The sequence below is a fragment of the Periplaneta americana genome, chromosome 15 (genome assembly GCF_040183065.1).
Source record: "Periplaneta americana isolate PAMFEO1 chromosome 15, P.americana_PAMFEO1_priV1, whole genome shotgun sequence".
NCBI classification, from domain to species: domain Eukaryota; kingdom Metazoa; phylum Arthropoda; class Insecta; order Blattodea; family Blattidae; genus Periplaneta; species Periplaneta americana.
The window spans coordinates 55,201,734-55,228,603 of record NC_091131.1 but is presented as its reverse complement, the minus strand read 5'-3'; the positions used below and the strand labels follow the sequence as shown (position 1 = coordinate 55,228,603).

The following is a 26,870-nucleotide window of genomic DNA, read 5'->3' as shown; positions in this document are numbered from 1 at the left end:
TATATACTTTTGGACGGATTTCATTAACATATTTACAATTCACCCAGAAAGTATAGATAAAGGGGTGAAATTGAGACAGTCCGAAGCCACACTTTTAACAAAAATGTTTTTTTTTTTTTTTTTTGTGAGAGGGGAAGCTACTAGGAAAATATTATAAAAATTACTCAACAAATGACATAAGTATATGCTGAAGAAATTATGATGCCACACCTAATAGCATTGGACTCTAAAACATTTAACATATTCTCCTGTAAAATTTTGTCTGCGTGGCTTAGGACTATTATCATTCTCATCCCTTCATATAATATGAACATTTTACTTACGAAATAGCATGAAGTTATATGAGGGGGGGGGGGGGACAGAAAATGGCATTTTACCCGACATAAAGTCTAAGAATGTAATGTTTCTAATTGAAAAAGTTTTGAAACAAAATTTTGAGATGCGAAACATTTTAGTTTTTATAATATATCATAGAAAAAAGTTCGGGGCAGATGATATCAGATGAAAGACAATATTAAGATATAAGGGTCGCATGCAGAGACTAAGAGGAGGCAGAAAAGAGGGAAGATAAGCGAATGCTGGGTTTGCAAAGAAAGGCCTATTCTTGAACAGAAAACAATACATGAATAGAGGAGAAACATTCGAGGATTCGTAGCTACATATCACCTCCACATTAGAGAAGGCGAGAAAAAGGAAACTTATCTTTTGGATCTGTTATCCTTTAGTCATGGAGAACAGCTCTTGTTAACAGATTCTTGTATTCGCTCATGATGGAGAAATTATGTAATCCTTATATGTGGAAGTTTCTGCATGTATGACATGGTGCAAAAATCCAAAAAATTGTCGCACCACATTGAACACCTGAAAGTCCACAATTTAATGTAGCTTAATTTCTCATAACACACACTAAACATGAAAGAATGCTATTCTTTGACCAACTATCGAAACTAACTCGCCCATTGTGCGTTAAGTTTAATAGAAAGCATTCAAGAAATAAATGTGCAAGAACAAGGCAGAACTGAAAACATCAATGGAAAAATAATAAACTTTCAATTTTCCTGCAATAATAGACTGTAAATATTACACATTACACAGTTGTTTTTCTATATCGGTGCACAATTTGCTGATCCTGATGCCACACAATAAAGAAATCAATTTTAGAATTCATGAAAATTAATTCAAATGGGAAACTATGACTGCAGTCAGCTCATATATACACATAACGGAAGAGCAAATGCAGTGCTCAAGATGAAAGAGCCACCAATCCTCAATTAGTCTTCAAAATGTTAAAAGAAATAAAAGATAGTTGTAATGTTCAAGGTAAATTCTCGTTAAGTTAATCGCAAATTATTTATAATATCACAGGTACTCAATAACGTCATAATTTAAACTGTGAAGAAACAGATTTAGACTGAAATACAGCATATGCTGGGTGTCTGGTTATAATTTATTTCAATTTCAAGTAAAAGTTCAATATATACATTTTTTGTAAATACAGTGTTATTTATTGTTGTTGTTATTATTATTATTATTATTATTATTATTATTATTATTATTATTATTATTATTCATAGTTTCTACTTTGTTTTCTGCTTTGTTCGTTAGAGGGCTTTACAGTCTTACAAAACATTGCTCTGCAGACACATCTGTCCACAGGACAGTGATGGAATGACAGATCAATGGGTGGTTAATTTTGTGACAATCAGGAAAAAGATTTTTTATGAGATATGTATCCACCACATGGATTTAATTCTGTCCTAAAGGAAGCCATGCTAATAACAATTTTTGTTACCCTCATTGAGCTTGGTCTGGTTCGAATCTGCTAACTTCGGATGCAATGGCTAGCACAGTTAACCATTACATTACCATAATATTACATGGTTATTTTTCTATATCAAGCTCAATGGAAGTCCAAACTCTATATCTGTTGAAGATTTCAATTGGATTCCTCAATATTCCAGCATTCAATAAATAATCAATTCATACAGGGTATAATATGAAACTGAGTAAATGAGCATTGGCAATTGACAACAGAGCATTGTGATGAATATTTGCAAGATCAACACAACATAATAAATAACATGCTTGATTTAGCATTTAAAGAATGCACTAGCACAAATTTGGGTGATATTCTCCTTATTCATACAAGGTTTCTTTTTTTTTTCCTCTGAAAACATACAGTCTTTTGTACAGTATTTCTTTGGTATTACTCAACTTATTAAAACCTTTTGATTTCTAAATTATTATTGGCCCCTTAAAGAAAAACAGAGGAATATTCTGCTACAAGTAGAGTCAGAAACAGAGAAAGTATGAAAAAATCATAATCTAAAAATCGGAGGAACAAGAATGAGGAAATGTCTGGCATTACTTACACTATAGGAATATTTTTAATACTGCAAAAAACAAACACACATGTGAACAAGCATGTACTGCAGAAGGTAAATTTAGGTTGATGGAATGATACAGTAAAAATTCTTTAATATTGTAGTTTACCCAATGGTGGATATTTGAATGACTGGATTGATTGATTGATTGATTGATTGATCGACAATACTAACTGAAATTCCCACCTATAGGAGTAATGTGCCGCAAAACAGTAGACCACTTTACCATCTTAGATATTACCCATGGTCTACCATCTGGAGATGAATCTAGCAAGAATAGGGCTGGTAGTGATGACGATGATGATGATGATGATGATGATGTGGTGGTGGTGTGGCGGTGCCAGCAGCAATGGTGATAAGGGTTATGATTAACAGAAAAATGATTAAATAAATCTAGGTAGGTAAAATGAGAACTCATGTATTGTGAGTCCCTATCACCATGGCATGGAGCGTCCTCAATTTGCAGATAGAGGAGACAGCCTCAAGGTATGGAGGATATCTGCGAATATATTGAATAAGCAGTTGTGGACAGCCAATAAGGGGTAGTCCTCCAGCTTGGAGGTTGTGTGAAGGGCTAACAACCCATCCCTTAAAAAAAAGACCTTGTTATGAAACTCGAACATAAGAGTGGGATAGGATGTTAGGGACTGGATTAAAAAGCGTGCACGCACACACACGCGCATGCACGCACACCTCCCCCACGCATGCATGCATACTGTCATATAGTATCATCACTTTTTTATTTACTGAAGCTCTGTGTCAATGACAATTTGTTGTAGATATTCCAGTTAGACTTCATCTTTTCTTTTTAATTATTATTTTGATATTGTAATTTTCATATGAATCAAGGAAAGAAATCAACATGAAATAAACCGAACATTTCTGATTAGTACCTATTCAATGACTTTCATTTTGAGCACTGCATGAATGAGGAAGAAAGAGGAAGACTGAAGGTCCAAGTAGCAAGTAATGCATAGTGTAACAAAGGCTTGCAAGCAGCATCTATAACAGCAAATACATTACATTTGTACCATTCCAGAAGCAACGTATCTACCATCCTTATCACAGGAATCACATGATTGTCTATGTGAAAATGAGAGGCACTTATCTCTGATTGTTCATGGGCTCCAGCTCACTGCTGTTGTTACCATTGGTCTCCTTCTTACTCGCTGAGGACTCTCCCCACTCACTGCCATACAGCTTCTTGCCTTCGCACATGCACAGGAACATTGTATCTATCACAATCTGTAAATCAATCCAAATGGGAGGTTTTATTTCTCGAAAGATTTGATTATGCTGAGTTTGCAGTGAAAGACCTTCCCTTGAACAGAACAGTATGTATGTATGTATGTATGTATGTATGTATGTATGTATGTATGTATGTATGTATGTATGTATGTATGTATGTATGTATGTATGTATGTATGTATGAATGTATGAATGAATGGTGCATTCTGGCTTTCAATCTTCAAATCTAGTTTCTGGGGAACATAGCAGAACCACCAGTACCTTTCGAGAATGTTCACCAAATAAATGAATGAATGAATGATTGAGAGAGGGAATGAATGAATGAGAGAATGAATGAATGAATGAATGAATGAATGAATAATATATATATTCTTTGTTAATGCCAATATTTTCTGTGATACTTTTACGTTATGGAGCAGACAAAGAACAATTGAGGACCATTTTTGGAAAACTTGCTAACTGAAAAGACTAAATTTAAAGGAGAGACAAAACACTATAGTAAGCAAGTTTTGCTGTAACTCTCACTTATAGCAGAAAGCAAGTTTTGATAAAACGATCACACTTTGACACACTATAATGAAGAGAAATAACCCAATTTTACTAAGACGTCTTGAACATCATGTAGAGGCCTGCCTTATGTTAACAAATCCATCAAAATCTCAATTTTACAAATTTTGCAGTTAGCAAGTTTTGCAAAAACGGTCCTCAATTTATGCTATACGGTAGACAAAGGACAAAGTATCTGACTATATAGGAACAGAAGTGAATAAGTAATAGAAAGAAAATAAAAAAGAGAAATCGGAAAAGGATAAAGAGAAAAGACTTGAGAAAGAGTAGAAAAATGGAAAAACAAATTATAAAGAGAAGAACGAATAACAGCAGTAAGAAGGGGTATGGAGAAGAGAATGAGAAATGGAAAGGAGGAGAAGAAAAGAGAGAAAAGGAAGACAGAGTAATAGCACAGTCTGGTATATATAGTCACGAAGCTTGAGTTTTGAGGGTACTAGGAACAATAGACTGTGCCAGTACTATTTTGCATTGCCTGTAGTGAGGCGAGAGTAGTGATCCTAGTCGTTAGGATGCATATTCCCTATATATTGAACTTCGTGACTATATATACTAGACTATGGTAATAGTAAGTAAATTAATGGCAAAATATATCAAGAGTATACCCTACAAGATATACCATTTTTACTTTCAAATAAGACCCCACCACATATATGTACAGTAAAAGCCTTGCTCCTAATCTTTTGAAGAGCAAAAAAATAAATAAATAAATAAATAAATAAATAAATAAATAAATAAATAAATAAATGAAAATAAAATAAAATGAAATAAAATAATTGTCTTGTACATTACATGAAATATTACAGTTACTCCATAGACAGTAAATAAACTCCGTACTATATAAAAAGCTGCATTTTTATATCTGCTGATAGGCAGAATGCTGGTCAGTAAAGGTAACTCGACCTCCCCTATCCCTAAGCCTTATTTCTAGCCAGTGACTCTAACTCATCCCTAGACTGTTGACACATGTTATGGCCTATAATTGTTTTTTTTTTTTTACTATGATAATAAAGTAAATGTCTTTCAATATATTTTCAAGAATGTTGTATACTTATCAATTATTTTGGGCTTTTATTCTCTACTAATTTTATATATATATATATATATATATATATATATATATGCACAAATAGAACCCTCCTCAATTGTTTTCAGCATTGAAAATCGGAAAAGGAGTCTTATATACGAATAAATACGGTATCTCTGTTAAAATTCGAGAAGAATACTTGCAGCAGAATTGATAGCAAAATGAGGGAGGGACAGCAATTACGAGCAACCATTGTCTCCTTACTTAGGTAAAAGTATAAGTATACATATACACACAACTTGACATTTCACTGTGTAATAAAGTCTAGTCGTACATATATAAGAGGATCATTAAATTATTATCAATACAAAGTAATCCACTTCCTGTACAAATCCATAGTAATATAATCCCATGAAATCTGTGGCGAATAAAGTGGTTATGAATTGATTTTTCCACATACTTGGGTCTCTTCTGTAATTTAACTATTTCGTTGTTATAGGCCATAGTATTATCTTATCACCTCTAAATAACTTCCTGTAGTTATAAAAATGTCATAATCATTGCATAGCAAGTGGATTAATATGTAGACACCTTGATATAACAAACAGATTTCATCAAAAAGTGAAAAGCAAAGCTACTGTCATTGAAGTGTATTCTCTGTGAATTTTTCAAATGTACTGAATGAGAAGCAATGCAAAGCCATAACGTGAGTTTACTAATGTGCCAAGTTACACTAAAGTCTGAATATCTTCACATATAATTACAACTTTTTCTACTTTCCAAAGTGTTTTTGCTACTTTTCTACAGTGGTTCAGTAAATAGCAGAAATGTTAACTTTATATACTTTATATATGGTATATAAATTAATATTACACTAAAAGCATTGTCGATCAAAGCAAACGGAATTTTACTAACTAAGCACTGTTTTAAAACAAAATACAGAGCACTTGGTTACATTTGGGGCCGTCAGAACATGCCTCCTTACAGTGAAAGTTCAGGAGTACAGCACGATTATTTAGTCCTGACAGTCGCCGGCAATGTGCATTTGGGTCAGATGAGTCCATTACGTTATGCCAAGGGATGTTCAGGTTAGTCTGTCACCTGCAGTCAGAGCAATTGGATGTCACGCATGCGGTATAGCATTGTGTTTCCAGTACAGTTAAGCTGTACTGCATTCCTTTACCGACCGCTCGCCCTAACTCTACTCTGAAACTCTCCCCACTATTCCTCTTACTTCCCCTCTTTCGCCTCGCTGAGCTGTCAGGACTAAATAATCGGTCTGTAATTATGGAGTGAAATAGACACCGAAAGGTGTTGAGTTGTGTCAGTTTGGTTTATACTTTGTTAGTGGGTTGTTGTGTTAGTCAGTTCTGTGTTAAAATTCTAGAATATAAATAACTGTAAGAGCCACTTTTTTTAATTTTTAAGTGGTTGTCAAAACAAGTGTGAAGCACAATAACCTACAAAAAGTGGATGGAGAAAAACGTTTTTTTTTGTCTCTCCTGAAAAAATTTGTTCTATAGTTATGCACTTACAACCTTTGTTGCTCACATTCTTCAATTGTTATCACTGTGCATTTGGTTTAAAATATGTTAGTGAGTTGACATGTTACTCAGTTATGTGTTAAAATTTTCATAATTGTGCGTAAGTTATATTATTCATTGTTAGTTATCCCACAACATATTAAGTATAGTCTAAAACAAAGAATTTTTATGTACGATACATAATTATGTAAAAATGAACAACAATTAAGTCGAGTTAGCCAGTTAAATGACGGAAATTAATTTAATTGTAGTTTTCTGCAACTATTCTATAGGAATCAAAATCTAAATATAATATATATCGATATTATGGGAATAATAAGAATATAATGGAATTTAGCCATTGTAGCAGGTTTTCTATTCCATTTAAATAAAAAAAATGGTATTAATGGGCAGATGTTAGTTTCATTATAAGTAGCAAATATTAAATAGTAATTAATTTAATACGCAAGAATTTACATAATTTTATTCTAAATGAAGTCAGTGTCCAACAGCCCCTTACTTCACTCAGTAACAAGTTCCAATTTCCAGTAACAGAGACTTTATAAACTGAAGAATATAAAGATATCTTGTGACAGGATATGAGCAAATTGTTGTAATAAAACCTGGTACTTAGCTGATGATGTGTGGATAAATTTTGAAAACGAAAAGCCACATAAACTGAGGTAATGGTATGTAGAATTTGAAATAAGACATTAAGAGAATTAAGGACTTATCAATCACTTAGTCTTAACCATGACAGTGTGTGCAAAGATGGGGAAATATGATCATACTTACGAATATTATTGCAAATGTAGTAGACGCATGTATTATGCACACGGAGTCATTTGCTCAAATTTGCATTTGAGTTACTTACTGTAACATCGCAGTAATAGAAGTTGGTATCATGAGTGTTTCTATGTACAAGGATTAATTTTAGTTATCAGGAAGGAAGTATTTCAATTGCTTTAATGACTGAATAATCAAAAATGTTTTTTTTTTTTTTTTTTTTTTATGTGATTCACTTGTTCATTCCAGTTCAGGTGGCACTGACCACCTTGGGCTAAACTACAAGTTAATTCAAACAACAGTTGAATGTAAGGCGCATGAGGAAATGTTTTCTTTTCGGTGCCTGATCTTCAGCTGTGTTTGAGTTTATCCCGGCAGGCATTTCGTACAAGAAGATATTTTGATTTTCTATAGTTGCATTGCCAAGGTCTTCAAAAAATCTAATTATCAGTTTAATTAAAAACAGAGACCAAAAAGAAAACCTGGCATGCTAGTTATTTAAAGTTAGTACCTGATAAAATGTCATTAAAATCCGGAGCCCACTTATAGGCAGTTCTTTTTTTTTTCTAATGAAAAATCTTCACATATATGGAAAATAAACATGTGACGACTCCAATCTACTTAATACACATAATAACACTAAAAGGGTGCATACAGATGTACATATGTTGGCTAAAATACAGACAAAGAATTCTGTACACAAATTGCTACAAATTGCATGCTAGACTCCTACACAGATAGAACTTCCTAGACACACCTCCCTGCTGGTTGACTGTATAGCTTCACTTGTTGATGTGCCTACCACATGGATCTAAGCTTCATCTGAAAACAGATTTTCATGTAACTTTCACAAATGATAAAGGAAAACCGACAGGCAATGATGGAAAAATAATAAGGTAGGTAGATAATTAAGGAATAGTAAAATCCACCTTATGCAAGTTCCTGGATACTTTACAAGCATAAGTACTGGAAAGGCTGATGCTTTAGTCAAAAGGTGAACTTCATCCTCTTATAGATCAAGATTTTCCCTGTAAGCCTACTAACTTCAGTAAATGTTTCCCTGAAGAAGCTTGATTTCACAACAACAGGCACGGATTCCTTTAAAAATTGACTCCATGTCTTTGATGTCAGGAATTTTAGGATTCTTAATCTTTTATTTACATACTTCTTTTCATGTTTGCTCTATTTGTTTCAGTTGAGTTTATTATCCATTATGATTCCTAAACATCTGGTTTCTTCTCTTTTGCTTGTGTTTTTATTGAGAACTCTTAGTGTGAAATCGTGGTTTTGATGTTGCTGAGTGAAGAATTGGTAGAATATTTTATTTATATTTAGTCATATTGTTTTCTTCAGTCTAATTGTTCAATGTCAATATTTAGTTCACGTTATTTTCTAATTCAACAGCTTTCAAATTGTGTGGCACAGTTCTGTGGAATATCATGGTCTTCAGTCAGAGGCACTGTAAAAGTTTATTAATAGGATTACAACTGCATGCTATGATAAAAACCTCCAATTTTATTAAGGTTTTCATCATCTCGGTTTACTTATCCCAGACTTCAAATCTTCACAAAATACAAGCCATTTCGTAAGGACAAAGAATTTACATTAACAAAAAAACATACACATACATACGCAAACAGCAACTTATTGCGAATTCCCTCTGCCCCCCCCCCTCCTCCTCAGAATAGAAGCAACTGTTTAATTATTCTTGCTGACTATTTTTTTTCAATGTTCCATATTACCACTTCATGTATATGTTCCGATCGCAGTATTTTTTGGCTGGGGGGGGGGGGGGGGGAACTGTTAAAAAGAAAGGTCTTTAAAACTGACTGTTGTGAAAGTCCTGCATGAGTTTGTATTTCGATTTGGACGACATATTTTGTTTAAATTCACTTTTGAGATAAGAATTTATTGTACCAATTTATTTTTTACGTTAAAGTTTATAGTTTGTCAATCACTTTGGATTGCCTCACAAACACATGCATTGTTAAAAGAACTTATTTGTTATTTTCATGCATAATATTAGTATTACTGATTAATTTTTATACCAACTTACAAACTGACAATGTGTGATCAGTAATAAAAAATAAGAAAAAGCTAATAATTTAAGTGACAGTTCTACTTTGGGTTATATCATAAAGTATATGAAACTGTGCTTTCCATGCTAATGCAAGAATATCTTCTAATGTAATGCATCATATTTATTTTCTCAAATCTTACCTTATATTTCAATTTTGCCACTTCAACACTGTAATGATTCATTCTTCACGAACAAAATGTAATTTTTATACATAATCTTCGCCACCGTGGCACAAAGGCATGCATATTTGTATGGTAAAACTCGGGATATGCAATGTTTACTTTTTCACAGGTATCATGAGGGAGACACTTTCAAACTGCTCCTACAAATACAGTCTTTCAGCATACTAAACATGTAAATCTCTGGTTCAAGAACAGGAGTTCTTTAGAGTTACAGAAAATCATATTTATCTTTCTTTGCAATGATGCAAATGAGTTCTCCCCCCAACAGGAAATTTATGTAATGCCACTACATTAACTGAAGAGACTTTATTTTCTGCTACATTGTGATAACCAGATCAATGCATGTCTGTCTGCAAGCCATGGATACGACCACAAAATGCGGGTGCACAATGTTCCCAAATATCATCACAGTCTTGATATGTAAAGATTAATTCCGAGTTTCACATGAGAAAATATATCACCTTCTTCTCATGCAGATAATGCAAAAAAATTACTTTGTTTTGTAAAGAATGTACATAATACATTGTTCATATAGCAAAACTGTAGAATAAGAAAAGATTTAAAGAAAATGTACTACTTTTGGAGTGATTCTCATCAATGACTGTCATTTAAATATTGAATAGCATCACCTCTTTTCCTTTTGCAAAAGACGTCTTATTGTCATTGCAAACTATTGGACTAAGTTGTTAGAAAGACTTACACACACTCTTTGTATCAGAATGTGCACAAAAATAAAAATATTCTGTGGGAAGAAAATTCTGAAGTAAACTTCATGTTAATGCATATTGTGTTCTACTTACCTCATATAACGAGAGCACAGAGTGGGCTATGAAGTATGAAAATATGCACACGACAAGAGTTGGAATTGCATAAAAATGCAAATGAGGATTCTGCTTCATAAAAATGAGTCCAACAGAGCCTGTAGCTGCAGTAACGAAGCACTTCCCCAAGAACAAGATGAAATCACCAACACTGTTTAATGTTGCCAAGTCCAGTGCATTGCTGACCAATGTACTAAATGCCTGCAACAAACCACAATCGATTATAGGGAATATCCTAAGAATGGGCTTTCAAACATGTCAAATGTATAAAACATTGTTATCAATAAATGGCACATATAGTTCTTGCCAAGCTTAGCGACCTCACTCACACCACTCTGCTGACTCATGCCTTAACCAAAACATAATAAATCATACGGTGCATGTTTGTTAGTTATGCAGCTTTGTCATATTATGACTCTGGATTAGTCCAGCCGCTGGGCTGAGGCAAGTACGATCTTTTTTAACAGAGAAGTTAGTAATCTCTCATGACAAAGAAGCCGACCTCTCTACTTGGGCTGAGGCTGTCTATGTTTGGCAACACTGTTTTAAAGCAATTCTGTTATCGGACATGGCCAATGGCATAACATAAACATCGAGAGCATGTTGATGTGACTTCTTTCCTCTCAGCTGGGGTCGTCTACGTTTGGCGAGTACAGTACTTTGTATTACATATATTAAGCAGTTTAAGTACTATATTACATAAAGGTCTGTTACATTATTCAAGACCATGCTTTTAGTAACAACATTTTCATGCCTGGCATTCTCTACTCACTCTAACTCTTATCCCAGAATCCAATAAGTTACTCCATCATTCGGTAACAATCTTTAAAGATGGTAGGCCACTACATTATAGACTGTTGCTAAACAAACTGTTAGTTACCATTCCATTAGCCATTTAAATCTGTATTTTGAGTGAGCTAATGTCACCAGCTATAGGTCTAGCCAACTGCATGGTTGTTCAATTCCACAAGAAATGATACGACCATAAACGTCCAAATAAACGCAAAATGTCCACAAATGTATCCACCAATATCTTAAACTGAAGACAAGTGCCGATATTGTCATACATTTTTATCAGATTAGATCGGAATAATTTTGCAGGTTAGTCCTGAAAAACGACCAATTGCTTTGGAGCATGTAGTCATACATTTTGCCATACAGACATCTGCCAGCTGTAGTTGGCTGTCTGTAATAAAAAGCGAGTAAATAACTTCAATATCCTTATTCGTAAATGTATGCAATTTATATATATATATATATATATATATATATATATATATATGACAATGATATACCGTAATTCATTTTCATTATGCTCAAATGCCAATATGTTTCCTAGCCAACCTTGAAATAAAACGAATTCAAGCTTTACTTTTTATTTTCGGAAGCTTTTACCTATTTACAAGTTTACCGCCTAGTAATGCAAGAACCAAAACCAGGCCTGCAACTTAGAGCACTTCTTAGTAAACCATTAACATTAGTGGACATTCTTGCAACTCTATATTAGTACTTACTGTATACAACCATTAAGAGTCAAAGAACGAATAAAAATGTTCTTGCAACCCAGCAAAAGACTTTATCAATAGTAAGAGTATTGTTTACATACTATTCATACCAAGAAAGGTAACAGCTCTTTATTCACAATGGAAACAGGCCATGAATATTTATGGAAGATAAAGATGTAAATAGTTGCATGACATGAAAAAGCACAGCTGGACTATTTTTAGAAATCAGAAGAAAAAATTTAAATCAATTGGAAAAAAAAAAAAAAAAAAAAAAAAAAAAAGGCAAATTTATCATTCCAGTTAATAAAGTGAGGGTTAACACACGTGAAGTTTGTTGCCTCACCAAATCCAAGTTCTGAGTTCTTTTATGTGACATGAATCTTTGTCTTAAGATCTCAATTACCACCCAAACTTAAAAGTAATTTAAAATCCAACGACTTTATTTCAGTAAATATGAGATGAATGCAGTCTTACAATTTTAGCAGATGTACAGAAGCTGTAGCCCTGCATTGCTATGACTGTATAGGCGTTGTGGTTGATAAATTTGATGAAGTTCTCCAGACAGTAGAGGCAGCAGATACAAGCCTTCATTCCACATGATGCACACGTGGAACCTGCGTCTCTGTGCTTCCTTAGTCTGATAAACACAAACAGAGGAGATTATAACCATTACACAATTTCATGTTACATTATTACAGTACTATTACTTTTAATTCAGGCAGTATTGTTCATATGCACATTATATATTATAAGAATTACTTCCCACCTCATTATGTAGCATAAATCAATTTTAGACGCACTAACAGCAATAGCTTTCCATTTTGGATATTCAGGTTCAAATCTGGACATGACCAAGTGGAATTTGTGGTGAATAAAGACTGTAATGAGGCAGGTTTTCTTTGAGTACTTCTGTTTCTCATGCCACCATTCCACCATAAATATCATCAACCCTCAATGCATGGCTCCTTTTACTCATTCCACCCTCTTTCCATTTTGACCATGAATCAAAACTTATGGTATACATATATAGTGGGACTCTTCGGTTATGTTATCAACATGGCGCAGACCCCCACCCCAAAACACAAGACAAGAGAATCACACATAGGGATAGAAAAATATCCATTTGCCTGATGAGAATCAAATCTGGGTCTAATGGATTCTAAGCTGACCACCTCAAATATAGCAGTGGACATTTATTTTGTACCACATTTCCGCAATCCATAATGGTAGCACTAAGGAACTACTGCACCTTATCTTCTCTAGCAGACTATTTCCATGGTTTCATACAGGAAATATTAATATTCTATACAGCAAAATCTAATTCTAAATCTTTATAACAAATCACTAAACCAAAAGATCTAATCTGCAAAAATTTTGTTTTAGAGTTAAGAGGTACATCTAGCATGCAGGCTATTTTTGTAGATATGTTAAATTTAAGTAAACGTCTTGATTTATTATAGTTAAACCTTTCTGGTTTAGTAATATGATACAAAACGTTTCCTTCATGCATATGTAACTCTTAGCTCAGAAACACAATTTTTGTAAATACCTTTTGCTTTAACAGGGCAAAATAGTGGTTTCAACTTCGGTTTCGGTTTCTTAAAATCCAAAGGCTTACTGCGTCGTTCCCCCCCTCCCCTGCTTTCTCTACAAGGCTTCTGTGCTCTCATGAAAGTTCCTGCAAGACATCTTCAGTCTCAATTGAGATGTTGACTCACAGACTTTTGACTATATGGATGATGGATTAGGGTTGAAGGTGGAAAAGCCCACATGTATGGAGGTCACTGACATGGGTCCACTGTGCTTGCTACCTCCATATTACGACGTGAAGCAAGAAATGACCTACAGATTTTGCCTGGAATCCTCTATCAGGGACAGTGTTCTTCTACATAGTGTAAATTTATGACTTGGGTCTCACAGCTTTACTTTCCTTCTGGAAGAAGGTATGTTGCGGATTTTATCATATTTTGAAATGCATCACACTTAACCAGGTTTCTGACTTTAGAACAAAGGAACTTCATGGTATGAGGAACATATTTCTCGCAATTTTACCTGGGTGAGGGTACATTTACATGTCGTTAATCTACCAGACTTAAGTTTACTTTCCTGTTCAACAGAAGTCACACAACGAAACTTTTATCTCCCTTTAATATTCCACCGTCTTTGGTTAAATTTGAATCTATGAGCTTTAAATCCAGCACTAAACATCAAGGACAGCTTCTATGGAGCATGCAACATACAGTAATCCCTGAATATAGCACAGACACATGAATATTTGGATACTGTTATATTGCTAATACATGCAAGCAATTTAAATATGAATATTTGAAAGGATCTTCACATATTACTATTATTGAATCACTAAAATGTAGTGTACTCACTTCCTATCAATGTAAGTTAACACGAGCCTTGGAAGCTTGAAAATTGTAATGAGAAAGGAGCCCTTTGCCACAGAGCCCAGATGGTAGCATATCAGCTTTCCCATAGAGGACAGCACAGACACGCTTTGTTTGCTTCGACTGAAAGAAACAGATAAACTTCAGCTACAAACAACAGTATAATGCATGATTTCGTTAAAATATTACACAGATTCGGACAATCACAATTCGTCTAGTTATTCTTATCCAGACATAGTTCATTAGTAGAATCTGAGTCACTCAAAGCAGACATAACCTTTTATTATTTTTTTCTACGCAGAAGGGGCCTGAAGACTTCACTACAGCCTGTGGTTTATTGTGCTTACCACTCCTTTTTTGATAGGCATGATTGTTTAAGTCCATAAGACTGCATTCCTGTAAGTAATGTGATTCAATGTTTGATATCTATTGATTCAGCTACAGAACAGTCAGTTTCAATAGAGTTGCAATTAATGGCCATCCATTCTCCTGAGAATTCATCTACAGCCATCTCAGAACGATGTCATCTGTATGCAAGTCAAGGTACTACATTCTGCTACATCCTGTATTGACCTGAAGACTGCAGTCCTATAAGTATCATGATTCACTATTTGGTGCCATCTTTCGGTTCAGCTACACAATACTCAGTTCTGATCGAGTCAACAATGAACGTCTTTCCTTAACCCTGAGAGTACTGCAGCATCCTCAGAATGGTGCCATCTGTATGTAAGTCACGGTACTACATGCTGCTGTGAACTGCATTGGCATAGGGGTACAATGTTTTAAATAATTAATTTCTCTAACTATACATTTTACAGCTGAAGCTTGAGTACATCAGTGACTTAGTTTTATTCAAAGTATCTCTAATCCACAGAATTGAATTCAGCAAGCTGATAAGTCTTCTTGTTTACTGAACTTTATTACTGTAATTTTAATTACAACTTGATGAAGTCTACTCTTTCGAGATAATCAAAGCAGTTAAATACAAACATAATTTTGAAGAACAATAATATGGTGTATCTTACTTAGCAAACACCCACTGCGCCACAGCACCTGCTATCACCATTTGCTGACAGGATAAGATGAACTCTGAAGTCCACACCAAACCTATCAAATACAGCCACCACATGTACCGCACCCACATCGGTTCCACAAACTCGGGAAAAGTGAAACCTGAAACATGGAGTGAAATTATAAAGGAAGTGTATGGAGAATATGAAAAGAAATCCAATATACAATTTATGAATTTAATATACTGAAAGTATAATTTTTTTTTTTTTAATCCAATGCCACCAGGTTGTCTTTTCGACATTTCTGGTCTTCTCTCCTGGCATTGGCTTAGTTGTAACTCACTTCTGAGGTTGGGGCACCTGGAAGGCGGAGTTACATTACCCCGATGATATGATAGGATGATTATGATAATGTGGTGCCAGGAGAGGTCATAAATCTAAACTTAACCTAAATTCCAGACCATGGACGAACACAGGAATATTCCCCTTTAAGGAAAAATTCCTGTGCTCTAGCCGGGAATCTAACCCAGGACCTCATGAACTATAGCCAGAAGCTCTAACCACTAGACCATGAGACTGGTCTGAAAGTATAATTTATAACGTATTATTCCCACAGAAAACACGAAGTCTTTGTAGGTACAAAAAAAAAATAGTTTAAATACTTCAGATACAACACGAAATTATTCATGGAAGAGATTTAGAAGATAAATTAAGTAACTTCAGTTTTTCTCTGTAGAATAATACATCCAAAACTTAGGCAAAACTAATGGAAATATTATAAAGTGACTATTCTACCTTAATATGACTGAGAATATTGTACATTAATGAAGGATTAATATAGACGAATAGAACCTATAGAAATGAAATCCCTTAGAATTACAGGTTATATATTATTGTAAAGAAAACATACCAGAATATAACGAAAGAAGTAAATATCTAAAAGCATCAATGATACCATCTAAATATATAAAGTAAATTTTAAAAACCATGCTGAATGCATAACTTCATGAGCTGCAACTCTCAAGGAGAGAAAAAAGACTGGGACAACCAAAAGGTAAAGGAAAAAGTTCAGAAACCTCAGAGCACCAGATGTCCAAATCTTATGATTAGGTAACAGATTTCTAGTTCTGTACCTATTTTGTTTGCTATATCCTAGACATATGTTATTCAAATATTTTTACATTTTATGTACACAGGATTGCCCTATTAAAACTGTTTAGAACCTAATACGCCTAAATGAAGTATAAACTCCTATAAATACCTAGAAACAATGTTTATGCCTGAAAGGCGCTATTTTAAAATTTGGCGTATATTTAAAATAAAAATATCGGTACTAAAAATGCCCAAAAAAAACTACAAAAACTATATTTAAAATGTAAAAAAATTATCTTAAAGACAAACACTGGGATCAACATCTCAGACATAATTCCCAGGTTAAAATTATATAAAAAAAAAAAGGACCGAGAATAGAATGGTGTTGCTGCTTGCATAGGTGATTCTTGACACAAGGTTACAACTTCACTTACTCTTGATTCCTGCAAGGGAGACATTCTTCTGGGGAATTAAAGTCTTAAGATCTGATGACATCGATTGCCTGGGACCAGCATCAGAACTCAATGATGATCCCAGAAATGGATGGAATGATTCAGCTCCAGGGTAACCTTAAAGCATGCAGAAAAATGAACTGGCGTCATTGTAATATATAATCATATTATGTTAATCATGTAACTTTGGATTACAATAATCATTACAGAATTTTATATATTATGAAATGTAATTATATAATATTTTCCTTCAAATTAATACTAATCACCTAGCACATTATATGCATTATAATGAAAATGCAACAGAGGTACGCTCATATACTCGTATATGGACTAATTCCTTGTCCTGTTCGTAAAATTGAGCAGCAGCAGCAGCCCTGATATAATGGATACCTGTAATACCGATCAGACTGTGTAACGAAATGTAGTTCCGAATTTTCCACCCGCGGCTTGAGCATTCGCTTATACATTTCAATATTATTTCGAACATATACGCAGAGTTGGAGGTTTTCTAATGTATTTGTCTGTAGTACAGAAACATGGCAAAAACATGTTAAAAAAAAAAAAAAGAAAATTGTTTTCATACTTCGAATAATGCAAATAAGTGCTTGAAAATCCTATTGCGTGGTAACAAATATGCAGTTGAAATTTAAATTAACACCTTAAAGCCTAAACTACCTCACTTACTGGAAGTTGCTAAGCAGACAATAACAGACACCCAGAAAGAAAAGAATGCCATCAGGGCCAAGAACGTTATGAAAGGCTGCAGGAACAGGGCTGGCAATGCAGCAAGACACTCTGCAGACTCTTCAAATAGGCGCGCCATTGAGCTGATGCTCTTCCGTACAGCCACCACCAGCAACAGAATTATGATCTGCAACAACACAGTTCTACAATACACTAGGTAAATAAAATTGATACAAATAGCTCTGATGTCGTATTTACATTTAAGCTTACACCTAGAATTCTTAAGAAATTCTCGATCACATGCTTGTCACAGGACCAAAGTATCACTGGTTCAAACTTTGCTGACAATGACGACTTTTCTGACGAAAACACTCAAAATACAATTCATCCAGAAGGAAATTAAAATTAGGGATCCTATGCTACATAAAGTCTGTGGTGTAAAAAAGAATTTTACAACATTTTACTTAATAATGCTACGTGCAAATTCTGAAAACTTTCATTCTCTCATTAGTTTGCAGTTTCTCTTTTCAATTCCAGACGATATTTTATAACTAACCCAACAGTATCCTTTATACTCAATAACAGTAATATGAAAATTGCAGAAATGATCTAAGATGCCATGAGATTCACATTCTTACAGAATGCTCTGTAAACATCATGTAATCTGTTAGTAAATGGGCGCATATATCAAATATACGAATTTGTAATTTAATTATGTAGAAAATATTATCAATATAATGTAACACCACATCTTCCACCACCTCTGCCGCAGCTGCCACCACCATTATCAACGTCATCAATTAAATCAGCATAATCATCGTATCTACCATCATTACTGTCATCATTCATTCTATCAAATAAATTAGCACTTTACCATTACAGTATACTGGCAATAACTCTTGTAGGTTTGTGACACCACACAGTACTATACACTGCAGGACACATTGGCAGTGTTATCGTTAGTAAACATGATGGGAGCCGATTGCTAGTGGTTAGGTTAGGTTGAGATAGTGGAGATGCTGGAAGTGTTGTACCCATATAAATACTGTTAAAGTGTTAATTTCACACATTATATATAGATACATATATATATATATATTACGTCATTCATTGCATTATCTCTTGTAACATGACCTCACTCACAGGCGAAACAGTAGGTTGTATACTAACAACTAGAGCAATAGAGCTACTAGCACTCGTCTCTTGCATTCACAGGACGCAAACTTAACTTGGGACGTAATACCTTCTTTTAGAGAAAGGCAATGTGTTCAAACTGAGAAGATAACAGTAAAATAAATATGAGAGAAATGTAATAATACTTACCGTAATCACAGTAGCAACAATGGAGTAGATAAGAAAGGCACTCTCGTTACTGACACTTTCATCGAGCAACTGACTGCTGGGTGTATTGTCAAGCTGACGCTTGATGTCCACGTATGTCCACCATAACATACCTGTACCAACTGCATCCAAATTTAAATAAAAGAAAACGCATTTTAATTACAGGGAGAGAAAGGAAGAGAGGGACAAGGAATGGACTAGTTTTTTCACATGAGGGGATTAAAGGAATCATTAATGGCTCCAAAATGGGAAAAATGCTGGATTTTAGACTAACACTCAAATGTAAAATTGCTATTTGCTCTAGGATTTTGCATGCAAAAGTCTAAACAATTAAACCTGTGTCTTAAAAATTTTCAAATCATATAAAAATCTAAATTTCTTCTAACATCCATTCTGTTTCATGTGCCTTAACTAATTTACAGTAAATTCCAGACTGACTGAAAAGTATAGAAACATTCTAGTCTCTCACATGTAATAGAAAAGCTGATGCTTTGGCTAAAACTGGTTTCATCCTCCATTAAGAGACAGAACCTTTAATTGGCTTCCCCAAAAGGGTTGGATTCAAGCGCTGAAAAGAAAACCTCAAGAAATGGCGAAGAGTCTGAAGTAAAGCACCAACTACAAGACAGACTAACCTCACGTAGCATCCACGAACGTAAGTAGCTCTATTACTGAATAGACAGGGTTGCAATATGACAGGGATAATGAAAGATCACTCTGATTTGAAAATAAATCTGGACATCAGTGATAATCCTTTGAGTAGGCAATGTGAGAATGAAAGAAAAACTTCGTGGACGGATTCAGGTGCCAATATCTTGGAAAATTTTCTTTGACTTCTGAGAATTTAAAGGGGATTTAAATTGTTTGACATAAAAAGTTTGTACCTACTTTCCTTTGCACCACCTATCGTGAGAATTCACAACGTGAGTCAGCAGAGCCTATATACAAGGCATAACTCCTTTGGTGAGAGTACACAATGGCTGAAACTTACCAATTGCTGCAATACTAACAATCAGCATAAATATCCAAGCCACTAGAGATGCCAGAAGATGAAGGACTGCGATCATCACCAGAGAAAGAACTGTAAAATACAATACACCGTGTCAACTGCTATGGAACTCCAACTGGCAAACATCATCCCATATAAATTTTATCCTGATGCCAACAAAAAGGGGGATAATTATATTTTCTTCTGTTTCAGGAATGGAGACAAAGCATGTTACTCCAGCGGTCATTCATAACTGTTATCATTGTTATCATTATCATAATACTTCAGATAATGGTCCATTAAGAGCAATAATAATTTTTCCCTGAAGCTTGGTCCTATCCAAAATTGAAGAGAATATTAGTTATTTTCAATTGCTTCTGGTGTGTGAATATTTTTACACAGCACTTCATATTCTGTATAATCACCTGAATTAATGTGATCAGTTTGTAGGTATAATCTTTAACGTCAATGCCAAATAAAGCTGATCTTTCCGACTGAGTCACATGAGATTTAAAATCAATGAAATGATAGTGAATTTTAATAATGTATTCTTAACAACCATTACCTGTACCAAATACTTTCTAGCCAATATCTTTATAGGATGTGCAGGAAAAAAAAATGTCTCATACTCTATAAGCAATACTTTTGAAATCACTGATTGCATAACCACCGCCCAAGGCTTTGCACTGTGAAATGATAGAATTCTCAATATATTTCAAGTCATTATTAAAGCAACAAACTTAATGTGTTCATACCAGTTTTAATAAGAAAATATAGTAGATCTTAGACTTACCAAACGATAGTATTGTGAGTCCCAAAATTTCCCGCCAGGTAGCATACAAATCACTCAACACTTGCTCCACTGTGTCCCAACTGTTCAACACAGCATACAAGTTGAACAACACATGATCTGCTACTTCTTTCAGAGGTCGAGGAACACAGCGATTTAGCACTGGAACACTAAAAACAGATATCCTGACAATAAGAAACTAACTGTATGCGTGTGTGTATATACATATGCTACTTTTAGGTGATCTAAGATAAAAATTGGGAAGTCATAGGTCCATGTTGAATCATTTACGTACATACCTTTCATAAACAGGCATTGGCGGGCATGGTCCCAAGCTTGAATGAACATCTTCACTCTTCACCCTGTCTTTCCACTCTTTGCTGGTCGAACTGAAATTGTATCTACAACAAAATACAATCAAGAGTAATTCACTTCAATGTTGCATTGAACAACATATTTTTTTCAATTAATTAATTTGAAAAATTAATAAACTATCAAATAACAACTGAGAGAATTTGAGATTCGAAAACAAACTAAAAACACGAAGTTTCATAAACATTATACAAAGAATTAAAGAAAAACTACATACGCAAAAGAATATTTATTACAAAAATAGACACCCCTTCAAATATTCCAAGTAGACTACAATTTACAACAAAAAGTAAAAAACTTAAAAAAAAAAAAAAAAACAGGAACAAATATTGAGAAAATGAAACTTTTGACCTTAGAAAATATAGAAACAAGATACCCCCATAATAAATGGCTTCATATATATAAAGATGGCTCCCTCACGTGAAATAGAAATAACAGCAGGAGCAGAAGGAATTTGTTCACTTTTCTCATTTTATTCCACTTTGAGACCTAATACTAAAAATTTTGATGACGAAATAACTGCAATTCATATATCCTTAACAAACCCCTTATATAGAACAAACAAATTTCAGGATGATGTTGTACTGTCAGATTCTCAAGCAGCTAGCCAGTGCGAGTCTTTACACAACAAAATCACAACAAATACATGAATGCAGAAAAATTATATACCATTTAAGAAAATTAAAAAGAAACATTATTCTTCAGTGGATCCTATCACATTGTGGTTTAATTGGAAATGAATCTGCTAAGAAAGGCATAAAAATTCTATAAAAAACTCAACGAAGTTTATCCTACCATTTTGTAAAACCGTTAATCAAGAGAAAATTTCAAGCAGTGTACATACAAACTGCAAAAACAATGCTGAAGACAAGAAGCGGCAAATTCTTATATATAATCCAGGAATAGTTCCTCAATTACCACGAAAATCTACAGTTGCAGTGTACCGATTAATTACTGGCCATGACTGTCTGGCAGTACATCTACACAGCATTGGAATAATTAACTCTCCCTTTTGTGTGTTATGCAATTAAAATGAACCCATGAACTTGGAACAATTAGGAAGATGCAGAACCTAGAAAAAGAAGATTCCATACCTAAAAAATAATGGAGTGCAAGAGGACTGACGTGTTTGTTGCCAAATGTCTAGACATATGAACGACAAATTTTTTCAGCATTAATTCTTTTGTGACTCTGCTAAATCCAATAATGTCCTTTGGCATGTAAATTGTAGGAATGATGTGAAAATTAGTCCATTATTTGTAGTAAGTGGTCAATGTGTGACAAAACTCTTGGGCCCAGAATTGAATCCTTGTTAGATCAAGTTACCTGATTGAGGTTTTTCCTCAACCCTTGAGCAAATGCTGGATAACTTTCCACATTTAGTCCTCGAGTTCATTTCACTGGCATTAGCATCAACATCAGATACGGTAAGCAATGGGGAAACTAGCCTATCTTGTCTATCATACATTTCTCTAGTATAATCTAGTAGTTATCAGATCAACGATTATTCCAGTCAGGCACTTAAAGATGATGTGAGTATTCCCTATAAATACCTGATACTATTGATACCACTATAATCACAAATCCAAAGATGTCTATTGATATTGTGTAATTGGTTAACAAATAAGTGAGTAGTTCTTTACAGACTGGGAATTAAGCATACACACTCTCCAGGTTTACTTGATTATAGGATATCGTTAGTGTTTTTATGAGAATTTATGTTGGCTAGATTGTAGAATGGAGTGAAGTGATATTATGACGTCACTTGATGACGTCACTTTATGGATGGAAGTGGTTAGGTTGTTAGATTTGTAAATTTTGTTTGTGGTTGCCGGTTGGTATTCATGAGGTTTGAATGGCGTACCGGTTAAGGATGTGTTCAGATCTGAGAGGATAAAAAGAAGGTTTGGACGGTGAGTGTTTTATTTGTTTTTTATAAGGACGGGTTTTCGTTTGCTAGGGTAGTAATTATGTATCGAGGATAATGTTTAATTTATTTATTGTAGATATATGTTTTTATTTTTTTTGGTTTTGTATATATAGGTGTGTATGTGGATCTGTTCGTTGTTTCTTTTTAATGTTTTTATTTGGGGTTCAAAATTGCGCTCTTATCCAAAATACGATATCACCAATAGAAGCGTGGTATATGATGATCAGGTGTGTAGCACATGATGCAAAAAGCAGGGTATCGGGGCTGCAAGCCCCGATGATGATCATTGAGGTGATATTTTAGTGACATGAGATGAATATATGTTTTGAAATTGTTTTGCTGATATTCTATTCTGGATAAGAGGGGGTGCGTTATATTCGAGGATGGGATGTTTGTAATTGATTTGGTGATATCGTATTTTGGATAAGAGCGGATGGGTTATATTTCAGAATGAGATGTGATATTGGTTTGCTGATATCCTATTTTGGATAAAAGTGGATGGGCTCTGTTCCAGTATGGGATATCGTGAAATGTTTTGGTGATATCATATTTTGGATAAGAGTGGATGGGTTATATTCCGTAATGGGATATCGTGAATTGTATTGGTGATACCGTATTTTGGATAACATCGTATGGATTATATTTCAGAATGGGATATTGTGATATTGTTTTGCTGATATCCTATTTTGGATAAGAGCAGATGGGCTCTGTTCCAGAATGGGATATCGTGAATTGTTTTGCCGATATCGTATTTTGGATAAGAGCGGTTGGGTTATATTGTAGAATGAGATATCGTCAATTTGTTTTTTTTAATCTTTTTAGATAGTTTTATTTATTTATTGTTTTGGTTTACGTCGGCCATGTTGTGACGTCACTGCGTTGTAACATCATTGGCGCCATATTGTGACGTAATAGTTTGTCCAACTTGACGAAAATTAAGCGATATCCTATAGTAAATGAATCCCCACTCTCCTTGTAGCAGATGCTTAATTAATATTATATCACTATTTTCACTTACGTGCAAACCATTGAGCCAGTTCTTTTATAAAAGTCTTGAATATCATGCAAAGTTTCCAACCGACGATCTGGACACTGTTTCACACAAAGTTTCAAGGACTTCTTAATGTTTTTCACATCCATGTAAAATAAGTACCTGCAACATTACAATATCATTGAACATGTCGTACTAATACTGATATTGCTTAATTATATATTTATGAAAAAATTTTAACCAATGAACATGCATGAATTCAAATACTGTATATGCTACACTCCAGTATAATGTATGATTGGTACAAAGCAGGAATATACACAGCAATCCACATAAACCTTTACAAATTTAAGGAGTTATAATTTCTCTCTGGAAGCTAATATAAACTTGAAATTGAGATCAATGATCTCAGTGGCTTTCGGAAAATTTATATTTGTACCCCTACCATCCATAATTGACTATTAGTAATTAGTTCGCAGTCTCTAGTTTTTGCAGTCATAACACGAACATGCAGTTCTCAATTCGGCAGCGTGTTCTTATTGTGAAAACATACTGGAAGACAAATTCCATGATTCAAACACAACAGGCATTTTGAAGAGAATTTGGTGTGCGCAATGTTCCAACCAGGCCAACAATTGGTTAAACGAGCGTTGAGCGACTTCCGCCGATTTTGGAATAGACACCGACGCGGTTAGGTTAGGTTAGGTTAGGTTATGTTAGTTTATGCTTTTATTATCCCGTCAAGATGAAGGTGAAAGCGAATGAGTGTGATTTTTTGTTTTCTATGTTGGCAGTTCAAGTGTGTCGGTGTTTATTCCAAAATCGGCGGAAGTTGCTCAACGCTCGTTTCACCCAACAATTTAACAATTTTATCAATGGCAAGAAAGCTGAAGACAACTGGCTCTCTCCTCAGCAACAGTGGAAAACACAGACCTGCAATGAGTCAACATTGTGTTGATGCTCGAGGACATTTAGTGAACTCTTCGCGCTGATTGAACCAGGAGACAGGCTACTCATATGGCACATGTCAGAGACCCGTTTCTTTTACTCTACAAAATTCTCATATTTGACTGGAATTGTATAGACCCTGGTGTATAGGGTTCATTTCTCAAATTAGTCGAGTTCAACAATATTATATTCCCTGGACCGCATCATATTTATCCTTCATTTCATTGTGGTAACGTGTTATGATATCTTCTAAAACGTGTATTTTCTTTCAGTGCATCAATAAAAAATTCCCCGTTATACTCCGTAAATCTTACACTTTACTAGATCAGTGAATTCTGAAAGACTAGTCATGCATTTTACTAGCAACATTTCGACTGACATAACTCGGTATGGCCACTACAGCCCGATGACTAATGGCGAGCATAGTCGGTGCTAGTGTACTATCTGAATTACCACTTACTCCAAACAATCTTCCTCTCATCCTCACCAAACACTACCTAACCTAAAATATTAACCTGTGAGAAAGAGCAAGGTAGTTGTTAAAAAGCGGTGGTTTCGAATTTTTTCATTGCTAGCTAATGGGAAAGGAAATCACGTCTCGAAAACAGGCTTTATCTTTGCCTTCATGAAAAAAAAAAAAAAAAAAAAAAAAAAAAAAAAAAAAAAAAAAAAAAATGAGATGAGAAGGGTTTTCGTCATACTTAATGGGATCATTAGAAAGAGCGAAATCCACTAAGACTGACCAGCAATGAAAAAAGTGCAATCTAGCCTACATCTCTTCTAAATCTACTTAGTTTGGTTTAGGTTTGTGAAGAAGGGAGAATTACCTTTCCTTGGAAATTACTACTAATAGTAACTTTGTGCGCACACATGCAGCATTCTTTCTTTTTTTTGCACACATCTCTATCTAGTTTTCAGGCAATATGGAACATAGATAAAAATTGTGAAAATTTCTTTTCACTTACTGTTTGTCAGTAGTGTCAAGTCCTGACAGAGCAAAACCACCCATCTTTTCATTATTTGCTGTTCCACAAGTGTTACCGAAACTGTCATAACCATTGATAAGTCTCAAAGGATTTCCATATACATAAGCAAATGCTGCAATAAAAATCTGAAAAAAGAATGAATTGTATATTTTCAGAATGTTCATAATGGATAAACTAGCGCACAGGCACTTCTGGTGATTTTGAAAGTGAAAATCTTTTTATTTGGACAGCCCAAGAAACTGTTTGTATTCTATTACAGTAACTTCTCTTATTTTTTATGTTATCTTTCTAATTACCCTTACCATTACAAACCAGAAGACAATGAACATGCATAACCATAGGACATCTGTACATCCACGTACAGGTATTGTAGTTCGTGTATTTTCAGCTGGCGGAGCTTCATCATCGTTACCACAACAAGCCATCTCAAAAGATACTACTGAAAAATTAAAAAAACATTCCACATGTAATGAAAAATACGATCTACGAATCTGTCAATTATTTAATACAGTAGTAGTCATTCCGAAAAAGACACCTCGTTACACCCCTCACACACGTATGTAACTTCTTCGTCAATTTTTATATGGTGCATAATATACGCTATCAATTATAACAACAATAACAGCGACCAAGAGGTGTTCCTATTTCCCGATAGTCATAAATGCTGTCACAAAATACAACACAAATAACACATGATCAAATACACATACATCAAACATTCTTTTTGATGGCTAGTGATGGGTGGCTACTACCTCGACGATTCA

General features: G+C 34.4%; 1 protein-coding gene across 2 annotated transcripts; it reads right to left on the bottom strand.

The window, feature by feature from the left end:
- Positions 1–805: 805 nt before the first annotated feature.
- Ctl1 (choline transporter-like protein 1) lies at positions 806–26,856 on the bottom strand. 2 transcript variants are annotated; one of them, XM_069847293.1, is made up of 15 exons: positions 26,817–26,856; positions 26,409–26,545; positions 26,086–26,231; positions 24,200–24,334; positions 21,179–21,280; positions 20,883–21,049; positions 20,093–20,182; positions 19,084–19,223; positions 17,761–17,947; positions 17,056–17,190; positions 15,545–15,692; positions 14,505–14,642; positions 12,598–12,760; positions 10,598–10,819; positions 806–3,629 (listed from the first exon to the last, which is right to left on the bottom strand). In XM_069847293.1, the coding sequence occupies exons 2-15, from the start codon at positions 26,529–26,531 to the stop codon at positions 3,489–3,491; spliced, it is 2,037 nt and encodes a 678-aa protein (XP_069703394.1). In that variant the 5' UTR covers positions 26,532–26,545; positions 26,817–26,856; the 3' UTR covers positions 806–3,488. The 2 variants fall into 2 exon arrangements, with proteins under 2 accessions (XP_069703394.1, XP_069703393.1); XM_069847292.1 differs by lacking the exon at positions 26,817–26,856 and adding an exon at positions 26,642–26,773.
- Positions 26,857–26,870: the final 14 nt, after the last annotated feature.